This window comes from Stenella coeruleoalba (assembly GCF_951394435.1).
Source record: "Stenella coeruleoalba genome assembly, chromosome: 8".
NCBI classification, from domain to species: domain Eukaryota; kingdom Metazoa; phylum Chordata; class Mammalia; order Artiodactyla; family Delphinidae; genus Stenella; species Stenella coeruleoalba.
The window spans coordinates 104,701,650-104,727,788 of NC_137154.1; the positions used below are offsets into that span (position 1 = coordinate 104,701,650).

The 26,139-nt window shown below is 47.9% G+C and overlaps 1 protein-coding gene across 7 annotated transcripts in view; it reads right to left on the reverse strand.

Annotated features, from left to right (window-relative positions):
* Window positions 1-11,036: 11,036 nt before the first annotated feature.
* The window catches only part of SNX19 (sorting nexin 19), a 38,641-nt gene continuing 23,538 nt past the window's right edge, over window positions 11,037-26,139 (reverse strand). For 2 of the 7 annotated variants that reach the window (XM_079930741.1, XM_079930736.1), the window contains 3 exons: window positions 17,050-17,234; window positions 16,184-16,271; window positions 11,037-15,249 (listed from right to left, as the gene is read on the reverse strand). In XM_079930741.1, the coding sequence (XP_079786867.1) occupies window positions 15,117-15,249; window positions 16,184-16,271; window positions 17,050-17,234 (406 nt within the window). In that variant the 3' untranslated portion in view covers window positions 11,037-15,116. The other 5 variants (XM_079930738.1, XM_079930737.1, XM_079930740.1 and 2 more) reach the window with 5 other exon arrangements.

Here is a 26,139-nt window from a genome sequence, read left to right on the forward strand (position 1 = left end):
TCTGCTCATGCATTTCCCCACCCATTCATTCAGCAAACAGTGAGTGCCTGCAACGTTCTGGCACTGCTGTGGGCACCAAGGACAAGCTGGGAATAAAGCGAGGTCCTGGCTCACCTGGAGCTTGCAGTCTTGTGTGGGTCAGTCACACACAATAAAAAAAAAATCTAAAAATGTATAGCGTTGTGTACTGTCCTACAGCACGAGATAACGTAATGACAGCCAGCTGGTAATAAGTGCTAGGAAGACAAAGCGGACAGGGGTCGTGGGATGAGGAAAGCTGTTTTCTAGACAGCGTGATCAGGAAAGTCCTCTCTGAGAAGAGAAGGTGGCATTTGGCAAGAGACAACGAATGAGGGCGTGAGAACTGCACGTCCGGGCAGGCACGCGGGCAGGAGGGCCGCACAGAGGCCGGACGCGAGTGTGCTGGGCCTGGCGGGGGGAGATAAGGAGGCTGCACGTGGGAAAGGAGGCTGCATCCCTGGATCCCATCTTGGGTTTTGATACCAAGTGTGATGGATGCCATTGGAGCTGGTGCATTCTTGAGTCAGTGTTGTGAGCACGCCTCCCGGCACTGGGGGCGCCGAGAGGTAAACTACAGTCTCCGCGTGCAAGGGCCTCGAAGGCACCCAGGTGCCCACATGTGGCGGTAACGGGCGGTGGCAGGAACCGTGTGCGGGATGGAAGCAGCGGGATGGAAGCAGCGGTGCAGGCTCCCACCCTCGAGGAGCTCTGCCTAGGGCCTGGAGGCTGGGCGCTCCGTGCTGTGCCCATCAGGAGGCATGGCCCGGACCACCGAGAAGCGGCTCGAGCAGCCGTCTGGAAGGAGTCAGTGGGGCAGAGGCAGGAGTGGGAGGGACCCGTGTGGGCAATGGCTGGGCTGCCACAGCGGTTCTCACGGCAGACGTGGCGGAGTGAGTGAGTGAGCAGGCTGGCCAAGGAGGCCAGGGCCCGCCCGCACTCCTCCCCGAGCTGCACAGGAAGGGGCAGATCCCCACCCAGAAGGTCATCACGACTGAGCGGCCAGGCTCTGCTGCCCTCTCTTGTGCACAAGCGGTGCATGGTCCCCCTTGAGGCCTCGGCCCCTCCAAGTGCTGAAAGGGATGGTTCCTCATAGACCACCAGGCCCCACCTGCCCTGCGGGTGAAGCCGTCGCCCCCAGGGGCCCAGCTAAGGAAGGATAGCATCTCAGCGTGGCCGTGAGCCCACGCATTTCATCGTGTGACCGGCCGCTCCCTGCATCTGACTGAGCCCTCCAGATGCTCAAGGGCCTCCCGACCAGGGACCGCCTTTCTGTGAACCAACGTGATTGTCCAAAAGTGAGCCTGTCTGCACCTAGGCCTGTGTTTCCCCGTGTCTGCTTCTGGGCGGGAAGAGTTGCAGGACCCCAACTTACTGGGCACAGATCGGAGCCTAGGGCCTCCGGCCGTCTGTCCGCTGAGAGTTGGGACATGCAACACTCCCGGGACCAGCCGCCTTGAGCCGGGGCTGCCAGCAGCACGCCGGTGCCTGCCTGCTGCCACCGGCCATGAGATAATGTCTCTCCATTTTGGGACTGTGACATAGTTACATCAGACCTCAACGGCCAGTGCGCACATTCCAGGCCTGAGACCAGGGTGGCAGCAGAGAAACCTGAGCTGTGAGGAGACATTCTTAGGCTCAAAAATCACAAACCCGAGAGGGAAAGGCACTTGATCAGAAAACAACACCATTCAGGTTATTTTAATGCCCTGGATTTGCGCTGCCCTTTAAGTGGAGCCCCTTCTGTTGCGGGACTTTGGTGCCGAGTGACCCTGGGCCAGATGACTTTCCCTTGTCGTTAACTGAAGAATAAAGTCACGTCTGGCTGGGTGCGCTCCCCGAGTTGTGGTTCCGTCTGCGTTTTCCGTGAGCACATCTTGCTCTCAGACGGTGGCACAGCCCAGGTTCTGAGGCTCAGCGGCAGCCGGCCTGGTGTGAGTATACAGAGAACTCTCTTCCCTCCCCCAAGACAACTCCTGAAACTTCTCCCCTTTTCAAGCACTGTGGTGTTGAACGCCACCTGGGCAAGTTCTCTGACCACCTGAACTTGCAGCCAAGGCGTGGGGATGATTGTCACCTACTCGGAGAGTCCACCACCAATCCCTCAGACAGTCCGTCCATTCGTGAATTAAGCACTGTTTATGTCCCTGCTGAGTCCTGAGCATTTGCTACGTGCAACGGAGAGTACAAAGCCACAGACAACATAGGCCGTACTCGCAAGAGGTACATAATAAAAGTGCAAAAGACAAAACTTGTACGCAGAGAGTCAGAAACCAATGGTCCAGAATCAACTAGTCTGGCACCAATGAAAATGGCAAGAGGAAGGAAGAGAAGAGAGACTTTTCCAGGGGACACTTGGCCTGAGCGAATGCTGGGAGGTAGGAGGGAGAATCACCATAGCAACAAGTCACCCTGAGCCTTGTCTCTTAAGACTGAAGGAAGAAGGCCTTTCCCCAGGACGGTGGGAGTGTCTGCCTTCAGGCTGTCAGTAATACTGGATGAGAGAGCTTGGTTTATACACTTTTGAAACTTTAGAGGGTTGACACCCTGCCCAGAGCAACGGGAAGCAGCTTTGTTTAATGGAGTTCCAGGAGATGTTAGCTCTGGACCCAATAAACGGAGACTTGGATGAGCTTTTCACTGAAACGCGGATGGTCTTAGGTTCTGGTCTGCACGCTGAGGATGACACCCGTGGGGGCAGTGGAAATATCCCTGAGCTGGAAGCTGGGGGACTCGGGTTCTAGTCTTGGCTTCGGCAATGAAAACGACAAACATTTATTATGCACTGGTGCTAGAGCTTGTACTAAGGATCTAACCCCTTCTCCCGCCTGTTCTCTGTGAGGAGAGCTCCATGCTATTCCCATTTAATGAATGAAAAAACTAAGGCGCAGAGATTTTAAATCACCTACCGAAGGACACAGAGCTAATCAGTGGTGGGGCTGGGATTCACACCTGCTTGTCGGTCGGCAGAACTATTTAATCCCTGTGCTGCTGCCTCTTGAAAAAATGGGTGACTGACCTTGGGCAAAAGTTTCTTTTTCAGTAAAATGAAGACACGAATAACTCCCCCAAATTACCTTAAAAAGTGATTGTCAAGATCTAAATAAAACATTGGATATGAAATACTTCATAACTGAGAAAGTCCTATACATGTGTAAAGTATTACATTCCTCAGAGGAATGATGAAAAGATAAAATGGAAGAAGAGCTGATGGAAAAGACTCTAGAAAAATGAAAAGCAGAAGTGTGTACTTTGATGATCAACCCGAGACAGGCTAATTGGGGATGAATAGGTCCTTGGACTCCATGGAAGTCTGGGGGTGTGGCTTATTCCTCAAAGCTGTATGGTAGCCTTAATCCATGTGCTTTTGGAAGGCTTAGAGAGGGAGAATGGAGGACAGGGACTTTTACTCTAGGAGCCCAGAGAAAGTCAAGACAGTCCTTCAGAGTCAAAGCTACATTCTTTCCTCCCTCACTTTCATCATGCTTCGTTCCTTCCTTCCTTCTTTCCTCAAACTGAGACCCAAATGAAGTGGAAGAAAATCTCTACTGAGATAAGAGTCAAGATGAAATATAATCATTCATTCGTTTTGATGACAAACACTCAGAAAGCGTCATCACTGTTCCAGAAACGGGCCAGGAACTGGAAGGCACAGTCTTTGCTCTCTAACTGATGTGACAGAGCTGGACAGGGTTTCATCCAATACCCAGCCCATCCTCTGTATGGAAAGAAAGAAAGAAAAGTCCAGGGAAGTGAAGAGGTTTGTTCAAGGTCAACGTGCCCAGGCAGATGTGTGTTTCCTCCCCATTTCAGACATTCCCTTCTGGGTGGATTTGGGGTGAGGGAGGGGGAATTTGTTCACAATCCATATACTGCCCTGTGACAACAGTTCCAAAGAATGCCAGGTGATGTTTTTAAAGCTCACCTTTGAAACGGTTCTTTCTCTGCCTGTATACGCCTGAAGAGTTGAATAGGAACAATCTACATAGGGGTCTCATGGACTATCGATCGCCTGCTTTCCCGTGTCAAGGAGTGCTTCCCTGTAAGACTGAGATCAGCACCCACGTACACGGAGTTGTGTGTTCCTGTGAGGTGAAACAGTCAGTTACGGCCACTGAACACCTAACCGGTCCCCGTGGAGCTGACTCTCCGCTCCTCTCCCGTCTCACCTTCCCTTATCACGTGCTGGTGGCCGAATCTCCCCCCCTGACTGCAAGATAATTCACATCCTCTGGTGTGACCGCTCCCTCCCACTTCAGCTCAGCATTATAAACAAGACAAGATGTAATAAAAAGGTAAAAAAGACAAACAAAAATACCTTTCACCAGGGGCTGGGTTGGGGACTAGAGAGTACCTCTGTCATTGGGGGAAAGCAACACCCCTTTTTAGTCCAGAATTCATCAGATTCCTCCTATGGTGATAGAGAGGTCCTTTCACCCCAGCAACCAGGAGGCTCCAGCTGGGCATGTGCTTCTGAGATGGGTCCTGGCTAAGGGCCGCCAGTCTGGGGCCTGCTTCTGGGGACGTCGGCACCTCCGATGAGACGGTCAGCCTGAGAGGCATGGGAGGTGGGGCCCGGTGTTACTGCTGCAGCTATGAAACCTACTCAGACAGCCTCCTCCCACACTGATCTGAGAAGCTGGCAGATCTTTACAGCGGGGGTGCTGACAGACGTCTAAGGCTTCACCTCTGCTCAGTGGAAGGTTCCTGCTGTCATCTGGCATTTAAGGGGGGTTGCAGGGGTGTGGCTCCATTGTGGGCAGGAAGATGGAGAGAAAATTGCCAGATGGTGTTGAGGATTCCAAGTCTACCAGAAGAGAAAGAAAGACATTACTCACTGACACAAGAAGGCTGCCAACTCCACTTACAGATGCAGGACTTTGTGTGCAGGCAAAGTCTGTCCCGAGCCCGTGTGAGAGGATGAAGGAACCAGCCATGGCCTCTGAGAATTTGTGAGACGACAGAATATTTAAGGGGAAACTAGGGAGATGCCACGGTGTAGTAGTTGGAGAAATCACAGTATGCAAGACAATCTGCCCCCAAGGGCTCTACAGCTGCTGGAGAGGACAGACAGGCACGTCCTCAGGGGCAGGTCAGGACAGACCTACTCCAGGTGCAGCTCCATGAGCACAGCTGGATACAGTCCAAGCAAGGTGTGCTGAGCCCAGCCAATTCAAGGGAAACTTCTGTTTCATTACGTTTCAGTTCTTAAAAAGGAACCTCTTCATTACACATTGCTTCTCAGGGCAGCAGGTAAAAGGCACACAGAACTATGAACAGATACAATCAGCAACCACTTCTGCTTTTACATGGCATCTTTCCCACTTGAGCATTAATTATTTGGCATTTTCTCCCTGCTTTTCAGAAAGTTTTCTCTAGGAGGTTGAACTTACAGAGATGATTTAAGGGAGAGGAAAGCTTCAGCAGTATCTCCAGAGGCTGTTTTGCATTTTCTAATGTCTGAAGTTTTTACAACAGGTTTTCCATGGAAAACTCAACAAGTCACTAAACTCTCTGAGTCTCAGAACCCAGACTTAAAGTCAGGGGAAGAGATTCCCATGGCTAACCTTTCTAGTCATCTGTCCTGTCAGTTTGGACTGCCATAACAAAATCCCACAGGCTGGGTGGCTTCAACAGAAATGTATTTCTCGTGGTTCTGGAGGCTGAGAAGTCCAAGATCAAGATGCTGGCAAGGTAGGTTTCATCCTGAGGCCGTTTCTCTTGGTTTGTAGGTGGCCACCTTCTCACTGGGGGCCCACGTGACCTCTTCATGTGCATGAGGAGAGGAAGCTCTGGTGTCTCTTCATGCAAGGGCACTAATTTCATCATGGGGGCTTCCACCCTCATGACCTCGTCTAAACCTAACTACCTCCCCCTGGCTCACCTCCTGATACCATCACACTGGGGGCTAGGGCTTCAACATAAAAATTCTGCGGTGGGAGGGACACAAGCATTTTGTCTACAACATTGTGCGAATAGTTTGGAACATGTAAAGAAAGCATTTATGAAAATGTTTAATCTTAGGGTTGATGGTTATTCTGATTTCACAGAAGGGAACACTAGGGCAATCTTCCTCATAGAATATCAAATATGGAGTCAAGTATAAGAAATATCATACATTTAAGGTTTACCTGTAATTTTAAGTTGATGTCCATATTAATTTATCATAGAGACAATTAGACTAGTGGGACAGCCGAGTCAACCCACAAAGACTGGTAAGCTGATACAGGAGAAAAATTTAAGGAATAAAGAGACAGCAATTTTTGAGTTGCATAAGAAAGGAAAAATGACAGAGCTATGAAGTCTTTATAAAATTTTTTTTTCCTGTTATTATTTACTTAGTTTGGTTTTTAAGAAAAGGGTTTCAGAAATAAACACAGGAAAGGATTGGGTGAAGCAAACTATTGGTCCAAGGCTGCCTGCTATGAACAAGACTAGATGAGGAAAATTTCTATCACTTGGGAAACATCTACAGAAACCCTAATCTTATATAGATCTCAGGTCACTCCACTCCAGCAGTGGGCATTCTCCACATCCCAAACCTCAGGACGCGGAGCCTGCTGAAAGACAAGCTCTCACTCACCTCAATCCTCTCCAGACTGCTAGAAGGAGGTGCACAGCCCTGCTCTCCAAGCACTGAGGCCACGAGTATTACTGCCGTCTCCACACATGCATACTTATCTCCCCTCTTATGCGTCCAGACAAGCTCTCGCCTTGTAAGCAAATGCCGTATGCCACTCACAAGCCCATATCTGTGCAAGGCACACACCTGTACATGGGGGAAAATTCTGTTTCAAACATTAAAACAACAGCTTCTATCTCATCCAAACAGATCGTTGAAAAGGAAACTTTCTGGGTCCTCACCCATATGCAGGATATACAAAGCTGTCTGGAACAGATCTGGTATTAATTACCTAGTGCTCTACACTGGAATAAGTGCTTAATCCCAAGGAGGTTTACACTGGAGACTGACCAACCTGCCCTGGGGTGGATACACAACCAATCTTGGCTCCAGAGACTATTCCACATCATGTGTTGTGCAAATGTGCACTGGCACAGGAATGGACTTCATTCCTCAGCAGATGGGATCCTTCTTCCGTGGGCCGACTCTTAAGATAATATATGACCCAAGGACTGCATTGTCTAGAGCTTCCTACTTTTCACGAAATGCATCACTGTCTTAATTCTCAGACTGAACTTCTTCCTCCTTTACCTGCACTTGCCCTCTTTCAAGTCATGGCCTGGAGGCTCCTTCTGGGGCCCAGAAACAGCAGGCGACTTTCATGTTGACCTGCAGCTAATTTGGATGTCTTAGGTTCCTAAGTTTTCATTCTGATGGCAGCTGCCCAGTTTTGATCTGTGTTTGGGCAGATAGTTGCAGCAGCAAACTTGGTGGGGAAGATAGCAAACACCTGTGAGAGTGAAGCGGCATTTATGCTAGGCTTCCTTTTCTTCCTGGTTATTACTGTGTCTCTGAAGAGTTTTCCTTGCCGTATCTTAGACATGACTTAAACTATTAGAGAAGGTGTGAAATAGAGAATTTTGGATCTGGGACCAAAGGATTTCCAGAAAGCAAATGGGAGAGAAAGTTGTCTTTCTCTTCATGGAAACTGCATTCCTTACAAATTTGTGTCTGGGGCAGGAAGAAGTTGAGAATATTTCTTGCAGGCGGATTTTTGTTTTGTCTTCTGATCCCAGTGCGGTAAAGAGTAGGTGAAGGTGGGGACTTGGAAAGTAAACAGGGCACGCTGGGTGTTTTCGTGGCTGGATCATTTCAGAATCCATTTTCAAATCAGGACCAATTTTCTTTAAAAAGCGTATAGTTTTAGAACCTTACGGCCTACATACTTAGATGGCAAACAGCACTCTTATAAAACTGTGTGGGTTTTGGCGATAGAAAAATGAACTTCTTTCACTTGATATTTGCTTTAGAATAAAGATATAAGCTCCTAAAAAGGAAAACCTGGCTTCGCCTCATCCCTTTCTCCATCTTTTGTCCCCAGCAAATTCTTCTTTCATTCAACTTATTCACATACTTTACCTCCTAAGAGTTGATAAGCATCATAGTCTTTAATTAAACGAGCTTCAGTATTTATTTTGCACTAGGTAGATAAAAGGGTTGAGAAGGCACCGGGATATAACGGGAGTAGAACAGATACAATGTTCGTTGCCCTTGAAGAATTATAACCTCTTGCTGAAGACCCCACATGTGTGCACAAGGACCTGAGAGGCAGCGTGTTGATAGGTAACTCTGAGTGGCACAATCAGATAAAGCTTTAAGGAGAAGGTTGAACTTGAATGGCTCTGACAGATAGAGGGTGCCCACCCACGCACAGCTGGAGGAAGGAAGGGAATCTACCTGGAGAAAGGGCATGGGCCAAAGGACGGAAGCAGGAGAGAGCAGAACACTGGCCCCTAGACTTCTGTGAAACTATCTCATCCAACTTCCTGGCTAAACCAACTCCATAATACATTCTGTCCCCAAGTAAAAGTCCTACTGCCAACCAAGCCCACATGATTCTCCTAGAGACACATGAAGCCTTAATGAACGGTGTCCTCACTGTTCTTGAAAGAATCTGGTTTGCCATCACTATGTTGAATTTGGACTCTGTGTATTTGTAAAGGATATAAACTCTAAAGAAAGGGCTGTTTTTTTCCCTCAATAAGGTCTGTCCTCCCTAATGGCAAGATATGAAATGAAGTGCAGACATTTTGCTAAATCATGGTAAATCTTTCTGACAGCTACAGGGGCAGAATGATTCTTTATCAAGGGGCACAGACAAAAGGGCTGATGCCCCAAGCTTACAGATCACCACACAATGCTATACCCAGCACAGAGAAGTCACAGCTTCTGTGGTCACGATAGTGCCTTTATCTGCAACCTCAGACTTTTGTGTTTATCTGTCTTGGTCTTTATCCCCCATTGATTAATCCAAGTGTCTGGAAGTAAGTATGACCCACTCTCCATTGGTCATAATAATATAGTGCAACAGTAACAGGGAACATATGGAGAAGAAAAAAACGTCGAAGTGTGCACGTGACCACATGTAAAATAAACAACAAGGATTTCCTGTATAGCACAGGGAACTATATTAAATATCTTGTAATAAACTATAATGAAAATAATCGAAACATTAAAAATGGATATACACATATATACGTATAACCAAATCACTTTGCTGTATACCTGAAACTAACAAACATTGTAAATCAACTACACTTCAATTGAGAAAAAGTCAAAGTGCGGATTATTTATACATAAGCCGCAGATTTACCTCCTTAACCTCTGTGGCACTTTAATACCAAAATTAGCTTGCATTTCCTAAACGAACATTGGTGAGAAAGAGGCCTATCTGGGATAGGCCTGCCAGTCACTTGGGGGAAATGGCAGAGCTGCCCGCTACCCGTTAGTGACACTTAAAATGTCACTTAGGAAACGTTTTCTAAGTTTGGATCTTGATTCTATTACTTTTCTTTCATTCCCCTCCAGCCCTCCACACCCAGAAGCAGTGTGCCAGTGGCCCCTAGAGAAGCGCCTGTGGGTGAGGTCTGCAGGGTCAAGATGTGTGGGGAAACCAGACTCTGTCCTGCTGGTGAAGATGTCAAAGCCAGGAGTAGTTCTCTGTATCCTATCACTTGCTTGTGTGCACTTCCAGAAAAGCCGAGTTCACAGGTACTTTCAGACCAGAGACAGATGGGAGTGCGCGGGACGCGGCAGGAGGGCTCAGCGAATCTGAGAAGAGCGCAGTGCACGTGCCACGGGGGCTGCTGGCGCCCGAACTTCCTCCACCGCTTCGTGCTGCCTCTGCTTCAACCCCGCTGCTCCTGGCTCACGGCCGGGAAACGTTATGATGATTTTCACTTGTTTCTTGCTTGACACATTCTTCTGAGTTCGTGTTTTCCCGCCTGTTTTTAAGAAAACCAGACCCTGCCGTCTCTGTGCACTACGAAGTAGCAGACCAGTCTCAGGGTGCGGGAGGGGCTTTGGGGTAGCTGCCAGTGTTCCCTGTGTAGCGGCCTCCTCACCCTTTACGCCACAGAGGAGCGACGGAGGCTTGCTGGCTGGAAACCCTTCCGCCTCCAGCGCTTTGTTCTCTGGCCCACCAAGGCAGTGCAAGCAAGCGCTGCCCTGTGACTTCCGGCTCTCCCGGTGGAAAGGGGACAGAGGAGCCGCGTTATGGCGGAGCCCGCCCAGCGGGGCTTCAAGGAGCGCAGCATCATGCTTTCCCTTCTCCCCCGTTACGGCTCCTGCTCCCGTCTGCGGCGCGCAGGACGGCGAGGAGCAACTGCAGGCTCCCGGGCCGCGGCGGCGGCGGGGTCTGGCCAGAGCGCGGCCGCCGTGGGTCCGGAGCCAGGCTGCTCCACGGCTCCGTCCAGGAGCTGAGGAGGGGCCAGTAATGGCACCGCTGCGTCCCAGCAGGGCGCCGGCGCTTGACAAACCTGCTCTTACACGTGATCTCGATTGACTCTCAAAAGGGTTGTAACGTTTTCGCCCCTTTTTCTACCAGAGACCTGAGTCCCGGTGCAGGTGAGTTACCCAACCACATGGCGTCCTCAGAGCCGACTAGGTGGCAGGGCCAGGACTCCGCCACCTCAAATGCAGGCAGCGGCGGGAACAGGCCGGGAGGGAGCAAGGGGGTCAGGAGGGGCTGAGGCAGGAGCCGAGTCCCAGGGGCAGGACCAGGCCGGGCGGTTCGCGCGCGTGTGGTCGAGCCCCCGGTTCCCGGTAGCAGGCCTGCAGATGACAGACGCTCTCAGGGGGGCTCTTCCTTGACCCCCGCCGTGCAGAGGCAACCCACCGAGGTCCCTCACCCGCTGGGCCCTCGTGCTCACAGGCCCCCTCCGCCTGACCCCCCCGGGGCTCCCGCCTCGGCTCTCACCCCTCCCTCCCCACACCCCGGGCTCGCCCTGTGCTGGGCCGCACGCAGCTGTCTTTAAAATGTCCGGATTGCTGTAACATACACCAAAACGGGCCGTCTCAGCCACTTCGAAGCGTGCAGTTTAGCAGCGCTACAAACACACTGGTGTAGACGGGTCTCCAGGACTGCTTCCTCTCCCGTGAGGCGGAACCTCCGCACCCGCTACACGGCCACCCCTGGCCCTCGACCGCCATTGCATCTGTCCTGTGGGCCTGGCCGCTCGGGGCACCTCAGATAGGAGGCCAGACAGGATGTGTATGCTGGGGACTCCCCGTAACTCTACCCACCTGGTTCACTGTGCTCTCCACCTGGACGCCTCCCCATTGTTTCACCTGCTAATTCCCGTTAATCCTTTAGGAGTCAATTCAGATGTTATCACCTCAGGCTCTCCCTGGCCCCCCAGCCTCGATTAAGTGCCCCTCCTGTATATTTAGTGGTGCATTAGCTGCACCCAGTTGGAGGTGGCGACCGAGTCCTAAGCCCCTGATACTTGAGGTGCGGTTGAGGGCCTGCATTCTCACTGGCTACCTCTGGGAGCTTGTGAGAATGCAGTTCGCTAGGCCTTTACCAGGGCGCCAGGTCACTCACGCACACTCCAGTTCAGTAAGCACTGTTCTCACTGGATGAGGGGCCTGGGCCAAACCCGGCCGGCCGCCCTCTGTGTGAACAAAGCTTTATGCCAACAGCCGGTCATCTGAATACACACTGCCTGTGCCTGCTTTCACACCACAGTGGAAGGGCTGAGCAGCTGCAACAGAGACCACCATGTGGCCACACAGCCTAAAATACGTGTTCCCTGGCCCTTTACCACAGACATCTACTAGACCATAGGCTCCTTCAAAGTGAGAACCCGTCTTGTTTTGCTTTGTAAGAAAGGCAGATTAGCACAATGGTTATGTGTGTGGGCCTGAGGGCAGACTGACAAGATTTGTATCTCAGCTCTGCCATTTCCCTCAAGTGACTGGCAGGTCACCGTCTCTGTGCCTCGTGTTCCCTTATAAAGTGGGGACAGAGAGTAGAACTACCTCACAGGGCTGATGTGTGGGTTACGTAAGGTAACGGACGTGAAGGGCTTCACATGGCACCTTCCGCAAACATTACCCTTAGCTGGTTCGCTATTTTTAGAGCACCGGGGACTTTGGTGATGCTTGCAGGATGGCCCCTGCACCTGACACTGTTTATCAACGCCCATTCTCTGCTTCTTCCTTGCTAACATCTAATTACTTTTTCAGGTATCTAACCTTCCGGGAGAGTGACCTCCTCCCTGGGCGACAAACACGACTACGAGCCAGTCGTGGTCACGCATCCTCAATGTCAGTGTACTGGCTTAGGGGCGGGCAGTTCTGGCCAACGGGTCAGGAGAAGAGGAATCTTGGAGGGCTTCTGGAAAACGGTTTCCTCATTCTTTAGAAGAAAACGTGGGAGAGATGCCCCCGTTCTTTCATGGATATTTGTTATATGTGAATGTGATGCCCTGAAGCGCAGCAACTATGAAGGTAGGCAGTCTGAGGACGAGCTAACATGTTTACAAGGGCAAAGCAAAAAGATGGGAAGAATCTGGGCCCTCTATGAGGTCAGAGTTGTTGAATCCATCAACCCCTGGGCCTCACCCACTCAGGTACTGATCTGAGGGAAGACGATAAATGTTTCTAGTAATTTAATTTCAGGCTAAAGCAACCTAACTCATATAGCCAGGGACCATGCTGACACATATTTTTACTCCACCCAGGACCTAACAACTGTTGTTGGGTGCCATGAGCAAAGGAAGAGTGGAAGCTGGAAATGAATGGGCTGGAGAATCACGAATGTTCCAGGTTAGTGTAGGTCCAATTCTTCATTCATCACTCTCTCTCTCAGCTGGAGTATCTTTTCCTGAGACCTGTGGCTCGCTCCCAAATGCTTATCTCCCTTGTTGTCTGAACCTACTACCTAAACATGGGAGGTCGTTTCAGAGCCAGATGGGGTTTGATTATTTCCTTGACGATATCCATTATTTCCCTTCTGGGTAGGAGGAGGGTCTGCAGACAGCTGATCTTCTTGAGGCAGAGAGTATGGAGGTGGGGTCTCTTATAGAACACGAAATACAAGGAAGTGTTCTTTGGGCTGGAAGTATCAAAAGATTGCTTAGGATTTACCGTTATAGGGGTTTAACGGTGTTGTCAGCTTGTGTACTGGTTTTGTGTCATATCTGAGCCAGAACTAGTAGCAGAGATTCAAAGCAACATAGGTGGCAAGTACACATGAGAGCAAAGCATGGGGAGAGAAGGGCAGCAGAGCACGGGGCTGCCCCCCACCTCTCCTGGAGAGCACCCTGGCCCTGGCGGTGGGAGGGAGGGGCAGCACAGTGTCGCTGGGCCCCCTGCAGTCCCTCACCCTGCAGACACTTACCACAGGGAGAAATGCTGAGCGGCTTCTCCTGTGAGTGCCCCAGGTTGGGAGATGCTCTGAGAACTCTGGAGCCATAAAGTGAGTGTAACAATTAACTTTTTGTTTTGTTTTGGTTTTGTTTTTTTTGCCGTACGCGGGCCTCTCACTGTTGTGGCCTCTCCCGTTGCGGAGCACAGGCTCTGGACGCGCAGGCTCAGCGGCCATGGCTCACGGGTCCAGCCGCTCCGCAGCATGTGGGATCCTCCCGGACCGGGGAACGAACCCCTGTCCCCTGCATCGGCAGGTGGACTCTCAACCACTGCGCCACCAGGGAAGCCCAACAATCAACTTTTAAGGCAGAAGGAACCAAGTGACATGACCTTATTCATCCCCTTGCCTTTAGGCACTAACAGTACCACTAAAGCCCCCAATTACCTCACTACATGTTTGATGGTTAAAAGCCTTCCGGGGTGGGGTGTGGGGAAGCAGAAAGATTTCACAGGTTTCTCCCGTGAGCCGTTTTAATCTAAGAGAACTTTGACACTTGTCCTAGACCCACCCTGTTCTCGCCAGTCCAACCCCAAGACCCTCTTCCAAGTGGAAGGGTCCCAGTTCAGTGGCATCAGGCACGCCCCAGCAAGCGCAAGCTAAAGGGACGAGGGTGAGTGAACCCCCCGCGGTGAGACCTATGTGCAGCGCCTACCTCCTGGCTCTCCGTCCCTCCTTTCCTTCCACCAATTTCTACGAATTGTCCGTCTTTCTAATGGACGCCATGCCTTTGCTTTCACCACTGGTGCTCTTCAAGACTAATTAGATCCTGAAGGAATAGGAAGTAAAAAGCGGTTTCTGGGTAAGCTGCTAATGTTCGTGGCTTAGAGCTAAAGTGGCCTGCCAGAGACCTGCAGAGAAGAGAACCCTCACTCCTCCCTCCGGGCATTCTCAGCCAAGAGGCAAGTGCTTCCCTTCCCTCGGGCAGCTCTGGGCTGAATATGCAACTTGCCATTTGATTGGGTTGAAGGAAGACTGAGGAGGCCACAAAGGTCAAAACTCACTTGCTCTTGGGGAGGGGGTTAGAAAGCTAGTAAAGAAAACCTGCGGTGCAGCTGTCTCAGGAGAGGGTACGGAGGGTTGGGTGGATCTACCAGAAGTGTTGTCAGTCTGTGCTGGGGTCTTTGGGACAGGAAGAGTACAGCCACCCAGGGAGAAAGCCCGCAGTGACACCCTCTACGGGGCCGATGTGCTGGAAGCACGCCTTGAGAAAGGTTTCCCTCCCTCTTGCGGGGCTGTTGGGAAGCTACGTAGGACCAGGGGTCTGGCTTTCCAGAGTGGTCCCAAATGAATTTTCAGTTTCCTGGTGGGAACAGCGAACTCAGAAGATTGTCTTCTCTAAGAAAATCTGGCTATGGTTTTTCTCCTGGTCTACCTAGAGCCTGCACTGGTGGGTGAGGCACACGTGTGCATAGGGCCAGGCTATCGGCAAACAACCTTAGGGAGGAGGGCAAAGGAGAGGCAAAAGGGGCTCATTCCTCTACCTCACAGCTTCCTTTTCCAAAGGAAGCAGGATCCGCCCACCAGCAACAGTCCAAACACCACCAAAGAGGCATGGAAATGGGTATGCATGCAACTGGTCCATATACCCCCTCATCGCCTGGTACAAATGGAGTATAAGTTGGGGGAGAACCGTGCCACTGAGACCCCAGGCCTTCTGAGCCACAGCCCAGTTCCAGAGACACAGCCCTCCTGACTGGTCTCTGGGTGGCAGAGTAATGCTCCCTTCCTAACCTTCGAAGAAATGGGTGAAATAACCTCTGGCTAAGGGGAGATGCCCATCTTCTTGGGGCTGCCTGGGGTGTCTGTGGCAGAGCTGGTTATGGCGGACTCCTCAGCAGAGGCACTGAGATCCAAGAATTCCAGGATGATGTCCCAAAGGCAGTAAATCAAATGCCTGAAACAAATGAACAAAACAACTCAGAGGAGGGTCTGGCTCGGTCTAGAGACACCAGATCCTGTTTATGACATTTATCTTCCCTCTCCCTTTCCCCTCTACTGATATCCTTAGTGGACTCCAAACATCAACAGCTGGACAAAGCCTCTGTCATGAAATGAAAGTCTGTTGAACTCATAAAGGCTATGACCCCAGTAAAGGTGGAGATGGTACTCGAGACTAGATGTTAGGAAACTCCACATTGCTTTATAGCTAGCTACATTAGCACATTGGCACTGCTCTGAAGAACTCTGAAGGAGGGAAAAATCCCTGTGATAACAACTTACTAAGAATTTTCAGGTTACCTGTGATGAGGTAAAGCCAGGAGCCTTGAGGTGCGAGAGTGAGCAGACACGGTGAGCTGCAGGACGGGGGTGAGAGGGGAGTGGGCGAGCACTCAACACGTGCAGAAGATTCCACCCCAAGGTACCAGCCAGGGAAGCACTGACCTCTCTGCACTATTCAAGGAGGTGCACCAGCATTTCTGGTCCCCTTATCAGAGGCCAACTCATCATCTTGTCTACCTCACATCAGGCAAAGACCCATGATGAAAGTACTGCCCAGGCCAAGGGCTGCTCTCGAGATGCTCACAGGGGCAGGCAGGTGTCAGGAAGGACAGGCCTGGGGGTGACAGGGCCTTTTCAGTAGCTCACGTCGGGGCCTGCATCGAGTTCTTCCAAATGTAAACGGTGGCTGGTCCCACCAGCTTCCGACCACCTGACACCTGCTCAGAAGCCAGCACAGTGGGTTTTACCCAGTGTGTGTGGACCTGGTCATCACACTCTGGGGCCAGGGCCCAGGGCAAGGAGAGACTGCGGCACCGTTCCTCTCAGTGAAGCTGTTCGCCCAGAAACCCGAGATGCCTCAGACCAGAGACGGCATCAGCCGTGCCTACCGGTTGATGAGGGGCTGCCGCAGTGACTCCAAGACAAGACTCCAGCTCAGCCGGCATTTGTTCACCCCAAGGATTTCTACGACGATATCTGAAGAGGAAAGACAGATGTGGTTTTAGTGTCACTGCTGAAGCTTTAGCTTCTAAGGGGTTTGTCTCCTCAAGATATCTGCTGTCTTTAATCATATTGGGTACTTCTGGCACACCTCTGAACCACACAGCCAAACTAAAATCGTCAGAAAATAGGGAAAAGCCAAGAAAAATGTTTCTTAACTTTAGGTATCTAAATTAGAATGGGCCTCAAGAAACAATCTGGTAACCCGTCACTAAAGTGCAGGTACTTCTGATACAACATGTTAGGCTGGAGAACAGAGGTAAGTAAGAGTGAATAACACTGTCCAAGGCTAAGAGTTCACTACTGTACCCTGCTTCCCCCAGCACAACCAGAGGCAACAAACTGCCTTCCCCGCCCTCCAAAAGACCATATAAAGCAAAGGGAAAAAACCTTCTTCAGAGTTTGTTTTTATCTACCGCTAAGGACCATGCCCTTCACTCACTGGCCCCAAGTTACCAAGCTCAGCTTCTGCAGGACCTGTATCATTTTCTTCCCTGGTCCAAAGCAGAGACCCAGAGGTCTTCATCTGGTGGGAAAATGAAGAGACCTGCCCTAAAGTGAGCCTTCCCATTCCCTTAGCATCACTGGAAGTCCTGATCATTTTCCTGTTTGCCTCAGAAATGGTGGGTCAACAAATTTTTGCGTTTAGCCACAGTCAAGGCCCTTTTAAAAAACGGGGAAGGGTGTGGCTAATGGTGGTGAAGCGGAGGGGAAGGAACAGTTATTGGTATAATCAGTCTCACTGTCCAATCACCTGGCAGGACTCCCATCAGGCTCTGCAAAGCCTGTTTCTCAGCAGCCGCCTTCTGCTCCTGGGTCCTTACGGGTCGAGGATACTCAGGCAAAAGCCCGCCAGGCCAGATGGATTCCTGAAGAAGCCGGAGGTACTGCACCCAGCGCTGAGGACACGTCAGAGTAGCTACCTGCACCTCTAGCCACCTGTGGTCGAAGACAGAAGGGTCAGGTAAACCTGGAGGAAAGGATGCAGCGAGGTGTGAGTCATGTGAGCAATCAGAACAGAGCAAAGCCAAGTGAGCACCGACTCTCACAGGTGAAACCAAGCCAATCCACAACTTGGGATCACAGAATTTGAAGATGAGTAATAATACTATCATAATTATTCACTGAGTGTCTGCTATGAGGCACGTGTAGTATTAGGGGCTTTAGAACAGAACATTAAAGGGGCCTGTGGCTCTGGGGAAGGCTGCACCTTTCCAACTGTCCTCCAGTGGAAAGCACCAGAACTTCTCAGTAACGTGTACACACAGCCTTCAGAGTGCAGGGTTTGGTGATTTTGTACAAATTCCTCTCCCCAGCCACCCTGTCCGTATCCAGTTGCTCTTCAAGCCCCCAGGACCTGTCCTGAGGACTCCCTTCGTCTGCCCCTTGCTCCTTACACACCGTTCCAGTAACAGAAATCTGTCCCTCTGGCAAAACCTGTTCAAACTCCACCTCCTCCACGAAATCCTTCCTGAGCATTCCAGCCAGAAATGCTCTCTCTCCTCAGGCCTCCTCTGGCACTCAGTTCTAGAACACAGATTTGGCACCAGAATTTCACTTTGGAACATGAATTATCTTCTCATGTATGTACAGCTTGACTTTTCCAGCTGAACTGTAAGCTCCACAAGAGTCCCCATAACAGAAACTTCCCAGGTGAAATAGTGGTTGACTGACTGGCAATTGTTCTTATTACAATGACAATTTACCCTCTGTCTTGCTTTCAAAAACGAGTCAGTAACTCTGAGGGGGCAGGTATACCAAACCTGCAGTTCCTGCAAGGCGTTTCAACGTTAATTCTTCGTTTGTCTCTGCATTTTTTCAGAGTGATACGGTCACTAGCTGGGGTTTAAGACTGCAGAGGCCTCCTTCGCAGGTCCCGTTTTGAGACTGGCATGGCTGTGGCTGTGATGAATGAACCATCAGCCACGATACTCACGCACAGAAGACTCCATTTGGTACCGCACCACATGCAGCTCATGCCATCACTCTCAACCCGAGCTACTTGTCGCCCATCCAAGAGCAGAGGGGGCTGCCAACGCAAACTTTATTTAACCTCCACTCTGCCAGACAGTCTGCATTCCACTCAAGCTAGGCATTCCAGCTTTGGGGGCTGCAATCCCCCAAGCCCAGGGCTCACAAATGATTCTAAGAATAGGAAGTCTGAAAGGTAATGGCAGGGCAAGAATGGCAGACGTCGATGGACATCAAGAGCGGCACAAAGCTGCCCCTGCCTAAAATAGCCACCACAATTGTATTGTTATTATTAGGGCCGCATCTCCTTCTTACAGGGCTTTTCATTCAGTGAGTCTAAGACGCCTGATGAAAGGGATCCAGTAGCAAGAATTCCTGTTCCTGTTTATAGAAGAGGGTCACCAAAGGGAGGTGGATGCGATGACCTGATCAGGTTCTCTGCAGGGAATCAAGTGACCCAACTCGTCTTCACCTCAAGTCACATACACTTGTGTGACTTTAGCTAAGGTGAAGGACCTGCACCAGCGTCTCACCTAAGTGATTTGAGGGAGAGGGGCAAGGACCTGAGAGTCAAAAAATTTAAGTCCTCCAAAGGAGCCAGGAGAATCCTCAACAAAAAGGCTTCAGCCAGCATTGGCTCTAGCTCAGCTTCTCATGCACAGACGCATACAACAGGCTGGCTTGCCCTTCTCTTTGTCCTCAGGAGCCAGTAGTACCTGTGACTCAACTCTTCAGAGAGATCTTAACATCCACTCAACCCTTCCTCAGCTAAGCATAGCATACGACAGCAAACCTGGGCACCTCGGTCACCTTCAGGGCACGTTTTACAACATATGAGTCTCACGGTTTTGAATTAATGGTCATTCACTCGATGGGAACAGGACCTCGAGCTGCATTTGGGCAAGGAGGTCCTCTCTGTTCCCTCCCACAGTGACTGAGTGTCTCATGCACACATCCTTGATGCAAAACAAATGTGTGCACGTGGCAAAATATAAACTTATACAAATATACTAGACTGTACCTCATCAAACTCTAAATGGGGGCATTGGGAAGAAGAACCAAAGCGTGAAAAAGTTAAGAGTAAGCTGTTCTTAACCTAGGAGTGGGAAGGTTAAAAAGAAATCTGTGTCTTGAAGCAAAAGGAATGGAACTTATGTGTCTGCAGTCCAGTGTGTCACAACAGTTTCCCAGCATCAGTTTCTGGAATCTGCTGCTATCACTATTAAGCTAACAGACAGCTCAAGTTTCAAGGGGGATACACACACACATATCCCTTGGACTATTTACTATTTACAAATTATTTATAAGAAATCATCTACTAAATACAAATGTTATTGTTTACGTAATACAAGATGCATGAGGTAAATACACTAAAATAAATACGGTAGAGAATAGCCTCAAATAGCACTGGTTTTATTTTCTACTACTATTCTAGTTCTGATATTCGATTTAGGTATCTTCTTCTACCATCCTACCTTTTTCCCAAAGAAAAGAAGAAAAAAAGCCAAACCACATCTGTTCCGTCTGGCCATCTCTGAATGATTCAGAGCACAAAGAAGCCTTACTAGGGGGCCCAGAATAGGCAATAAAATGAGAAAAAAACAACAACAGATGTAACTGAGACATGCAAGAGCCTCTATGATGCCAGACATGGGATGCAGAGATCAGGGCATCCATTCCACTGGGCGCGCATGTCCAGTCCATGCTCAAAGGAACCTGGTCTGAAACAGCTATACGCAGAGGGATGAAGCAGTGGCTATAAAGGAGACAGTTTAATACGAGGGCTTAAGATGGCACTTCAAGGTTAGCAGAAGGTCATTTTCCATCAAAACAGCAGAATCAAATCTCAAGAGGAAGGGGAGAAAGCTTTAAGGGACCACATCTAATTAGCCAAATTCCCCTCACTTCCTTTCTAAGATTGCTGCTATGGCTGAGTAGGAAGGCCCTGAATGAGTATGGCTTAATGGGGAGGGAGGGGGAGAAGGACAGTGAAATAATAACCGAAAATATTCACAAGAGCAATAACTATATTCTAACAAAAATGCCTGGTGCAGTCTAAATGAAAGACAGTAACAGACTGCTTCCTGAATCCTCTTCACCCACTGGGCTGTACCTCTGTATCCAACACAAGGGCGATGATGCCTCAGCCACTTACAACCGACCGGAAGTACCAAATACAGGTCAAAGAGAAAGAGAGAGAAAAAGAAGATGACGTTAAAGCTTCTGTCACTTTAAACAGACCTACAGACTGCAGGTGTCCACTCATCCTGTCACCCTAGAGCAGGGTTACCAGTCATCTAAATGGGTTGTTGGGCACAGGATGTTTTTCAAACTGTGGCTGAACAGCATTAGAGGTCATGGCGTCTACTCTGTGGTTTGTGACAACGTTTAAAAGAACACCTAAATGTAAATAGATAAGAACAGAAAACATAAAAGTGCACCTCAAGTTTTGGGACCCTTTTACTTATGCATGTATATATGGATATAGCAGATCTGTATTTGTGTGTGTGTGTGTGTGCGTGTGTGTGTTCAGAGTGGGTCATGATGTAAAACGTATTTTTTACTGTGAGATGAAGTTTAAAAAAAGTTTGAAAAACATCGATATGGTACAAGGAATTAAGAGTTCCAAGAGAAGGAGGGAAAAGCTCAAGCCACATCTTTAGCCTCCTGGAGACAGTCCCCACCTCCACCCGCCCCCAAGCGGCATAAACCCGAACACTGTGTTCTGTACCGCAGTCCTAGCACACTGCTCTGAGCATTTGCTCATGGAATCAGTAGGCCCGATCTACTGGGTGGAGAGAAAGGAGATCTTGAGGATGACGGTGCGGATCCAAGGTATTTCCCATTTTACACAAGTTGTTTTTGCCAACTTCACACCTGATAAAAGTAACAGTTCCCTTCCCTCTGATTCCTTTCCCAGGCCTCTGCCTTCCTGCTATGGCCCCTTCGTGTGTTTACAGACAGTCCCTCCCGGTCTGTGCTCAGCTCTAGGCTTCCCAGTCCTACAGCAGCCAGACCCAGGTTGCTCGGCTGTGCCTGAGAGAGTTCAGGCCCTCTGAGTGTGTATCTAGCTCACCATCCTTTCCTGCCCTGTGTGGGGAGAAGAATGAGGAGGAAATGAACTTCAAGGGCAAGAAACTCCTGTTTCTTCCTCCCCGTGACTATTGTGAAATCTGAAGTGGCTTGCAGAGTCTCACACAATTTCTTCTTTGATTTTTGCTTTTTCATGGTTTAAATCATGGATCCACATCTTTAAAACATGTGCTTCAAAGGAAGACTACTGACTGAACATCATGATTTAAGAATCTGAGTTCTATAGTTTTATAACTAGCCACAAAGTTTTTGTTTTTGATTAGTAACATATAAGTTGCAGATACAAAATTAATATGCTTTAATAATTGAAATATTTTTAACCAGGGAGGTTAAAGAAATCCTCTGTTGAACCTTAGAGGTTATCTTTTCCAATCTCACCAATTCACGAATGAAAACACTGCGAAAAAACAAGCATTTCATAGCAAGAGGCTTATAGAAACATACAACTTTAGAGCTGGAAGGAAAGAGGTTACCCTATCTAACCTCCTCCCAAAGTAGAAATCCCCTGTGTGATATCGTGGCAGAGCCAAGGGTTCTGGCCTCTGACTCCAGAAAGTTGGGCTTTTATCTTAGCTCTGCCACCAATGAGGAATGTGACTTTGGGGAAGTTGCTTAACTCCTGAAGAGGGTAATTTCAATTTATTAGGGATGCTTCTTAAATACTGGCGCCAAAATCTGCCTCCTTGTAACTTCCAGTCATTGCTCCTATTTATACCCTCAGAAGTTTAACAGGAGGTATTAAAGTTGCTTGGTCAAATCTCTTTCAAAAGACAACACTATGCATTTTTAAATTCAGCTATTATACTAAGTCTCCTCCACAAGGTATACATCTTTGATTCTGCCAACGTCAAGGCTGAGCACACAGAACACACTCAACATCAGACGAATGAAGGAGAGAAATGAACTATTCCTCATCCTGGTTCCCTCCTCTGGGTGTGGGCTGCTTTGTTATTCTCTTAAAACGGAGTGCCCAGAACCAAACACAACTTCCAGATGTGCCCTGACCAGTAAAAAATGCAGATTAGTGCCTTGCTTGATCCAGACACCATACTTCTATTAATATAGTCAAAGACTGTGTTGGCTTTTTGGGCACACACATCAAAGCACTGACTCATACTGAGTTTGCAGTCAATTAGAACCCTAAGTCCACGTATGTACTTTAACAAAAAATCACATGCGCCTGTTAAGCCTAGACTTGGCCTTTTGTACTTGTGTAATTTTTTTTTAAATCTAAATTATGATTTATAATATTTATTTCTATTAAATTCCATCTTGTTTGCTTTAGACTATCATTCTAATTCTTTTAATCCTTTTGAATCTTGACTTCTGTCACCCAGAGTATTAATTATACCTCTAAGATTAGAGTTACTTACAAATTTCTGATCAACAGGATAAGTTCAATGCTCTGTCACTAGAAAATGCCCTCCAGGCTATCAATCTATTAGCTACTTGGGCTAAAGACACTCAGTTAGCCATGGACCACTTAAAAGTACCACAGTCCAGACCATGTGTGTCCATACGGCTATTAGGAAAATATGGCATAAGCTTGTGGAAATTCACAGGCAATATAACAACCAATGCACTCCTTTGACTTAACGGTCTGATAGTCTTGCTAAGCCAGGAAAGAAACCTTGCTAATCAGGCAGGCGCATTCCCACTGAACGCACACCGGGTTCCAGGGCTTGCTGCTTCTCTTCCCGCGTGTTCACAAAACATCTACCTAATAATCTACTTCAGAAATTTCCAGAGATAAATGTCAGGGTCAGGAGCCTGTGTCCATTTTTTAAAAGGCCAGATATTTGTCCATCTCCAACACAACACATCTCTATATGGAAATTTTCTTAATGATCTTAGGTCTTCAATGATAAATACAAATTCTTTCAGTTCCATGGAACAGAATTCATCTGGGTCAGGTACATGAGTTTTAAAGCAGACTGAATGCTCTCATTATTTTCATTCCTATTTTAGTCTTCAATTCTAGTTTAATCACATTTGCTCAATTCTTCTTGTTAGACCCTTTTCCTTTACAGAAAAAAACAAATTAAATACCCTAGGCAAAAAGTATACCAATTCATTGTTGAATAAATGATTTCTCAATGTAACCAGTTAATACTACAGCATCTGTTCCAAACAATTTACCTGTATTTTCTTTATTCTTCTTGTTTTTAACATGTGCTTTTTAAAAAAAATCTTTTCCACTAACATTTATCCACAATGTCAGCTCCTTCTGAGTCAAGCTTTTTGGACGCCATTCTTACCAGTTTTCGTTTCTGTTGTCTGCATTACTCAGTATGTTTCTCCTTTCTCTGTTTTTTATATGTGCTCAGTTAACTACTCTGGTTTCATCTGATGCTGATTCTTTTCCTTTCTCACTGGAGTCATGTGTTTGTTTATTCCATTCACTCAGTACATACTGGTTGAGCTTCTTAAAAGTGCCAAAAGAATAAGACTGCAAAATTTTGAGGGGAGGGATCTCAACTCATTTTGGTATATTCCTCAGCATTTACTGTAAGAGTGCCCTTCACATAATAAGGCATCAAATATATACTGAATGAATCATCCTTATTCCAAAACTCTCAGCGATAACTTCCAGTGTTAAAACTTTAAGTTCACTTGTTATTATGGCATATAAGACAGGATTCTTTGTTATGTTCTTCTGTGAATTCTAGTACCTCTCACCTACCTCTACTTTCCTCTCTCTGTCAGCTGTTTTCCATTACATCCACTTGTAGCTGTATCTGAGTTTTTCTTGCAGCTTCTTCGTCTTTGCTGAGTTGACGGGTCTCCTGTCAAGTATACTCTTCCTACTCCCCTTGAGTTATGTTTTAACTGCAGTCAGGAGTCCACCAGGTGAGCATCATTTGCCAGAGGAAGAAAATTTAAAAACCTTTCCTCTGTACCAGCTACACAATTAACTATTCATTCCACATTTTCCTTTTTCTTCCAAAGACAGAGCTTACGGCTAAAAGAAAGGATGAAAATCTAGGCCTCCAAGTCCTGAAGTTTTCTACTAAAAATCTCAAAATTGTTAAGAGATATAGTCCATGCTTCCTCGTGTGTCATTATTTCTTTTTACACAAAGGTAGGTAATAATCTATTGATTTATTGATTTAATAAGCAACAAGAAACTTTCAGTATCACAAGTCAGACATCCTGTTGAGAGGATACTATGCCGTTCTGTTAGTTATGCTTCTCAATCCACAGGTAGGAGACAGAGTCTTCTCCTCTCCTCCATCCCTAGTCCATGTGCCCCACGCAAGACCACATAATTATTGCAACAATTACTGAATCTAGTTGAGTGACCTCCTCAGTACTCAGTTTCTCATGAATTCATCACCCCTTTACTCTCGCTGTAGCAATCATCTTAGTTTCAGTCCCCATCACCTTTCATTTCTGTCAGTGTAACTCTTTCATAATTTGTCTCCCCGGCTCTAACGTTTCTTCCTTCCATTAACCCTCGACAGCACTATTTAAGTGCTTTTTCTAAGTTACAAAGTTGATCATGTCATCATCTATTTAAATTCTGTACATGGTTTCCTAATAAATGGGGTCAAATCCTACATTCTTTGAACAGCGCACAGGGCTCTGTATGGGTCGGTGCCTATTGAACTCTTCGGTGTTATCTCTGGCCACTCTGGTTGCATGTCGTATATTCCCAATCGTACCCGACTTCTCCGAGTACCACAAACAGGCCACACTGCTTCACAACTCTGCCTTCAATGCTCTTTTCTACAATGTCAGCTCTCGATTTCCCTTCATCCTTTAAATCCTATCTCAGATGTCATCTCCTCTATAAGCCTTCCCTGGGCTTCTCATAATTTACTTAGTCCCTTCTCTTAATCATGTGTAGAGTTCTTTTTAAAGTCCTAACTTTATACTATACCTCTTTATTTATAAGATTGCAGGGTAGGAATTTGGGGTCTTTTTTTGTATTTTAATCACTTAACATAGTGTCTGGCACATAGTAGGTAATCAATAAATATTAGTTACTACGTGAATTAATGATGTAAATGGGACAAACACTGGTCTTAAAGCATGGCGCACAGCTCAACCTAAGCTGTGTAGAAGGCAAACCTCCCAATACTTAAAGCAGGAAAAGAATAGTGAGCTCTTAATTATTTGTGCTTATGGAGGAGGACAATAATTTAAAAAAAATAGACAATCTAGAATCCTTTGTATTTGGCATTTGAGATGTATTTACATAAACATTTGGCAGATTTATTTTCCTAAGAACTTTTTGTTTAGGCTAATATTAAAATTGAACTGTGTGCCAATACACTAGCTGTAGGGTGGATACTGTAAGAAGTATACTGGGTAATAAGTCCGCTGAGCTACAATTATGAATTCGTCATGAATAATCCATGCAATTTACACCTGGTTATGTACTCCCCCGGAAGGGAAGAGAGGTGGAAGGCAAGGGAGTGGGTCAGCTGGGCTTCGTGTCTGGCACACTCCGTAAATCCTAGAGAGGAGAGACAGCTGCCAGCAGTCTGTGTTTTTGTTAGTTTTCCTGGCAAATAGGCCCAGAGGACAGAAGGGACTGAAAGTCAAACAAAAGCAAAGGGGTTATGAGGGCTGTGAGTCACACTTGTATTTTGGGAAGTGCTCCTGATGGATGGGGCAGCATCGGGCTGATTCCAACCCATTACGTGAATCTAGTAAGAAGAATATAAGGTAGCAGAATGTCTGGGTACAAACGGCCAAAAGCAAAGGTCTGCCTACCTTCGTAACAAATACAGAATGAGACGGAGTCGCTTGGGGGTTCTGTGTTCATGGGATA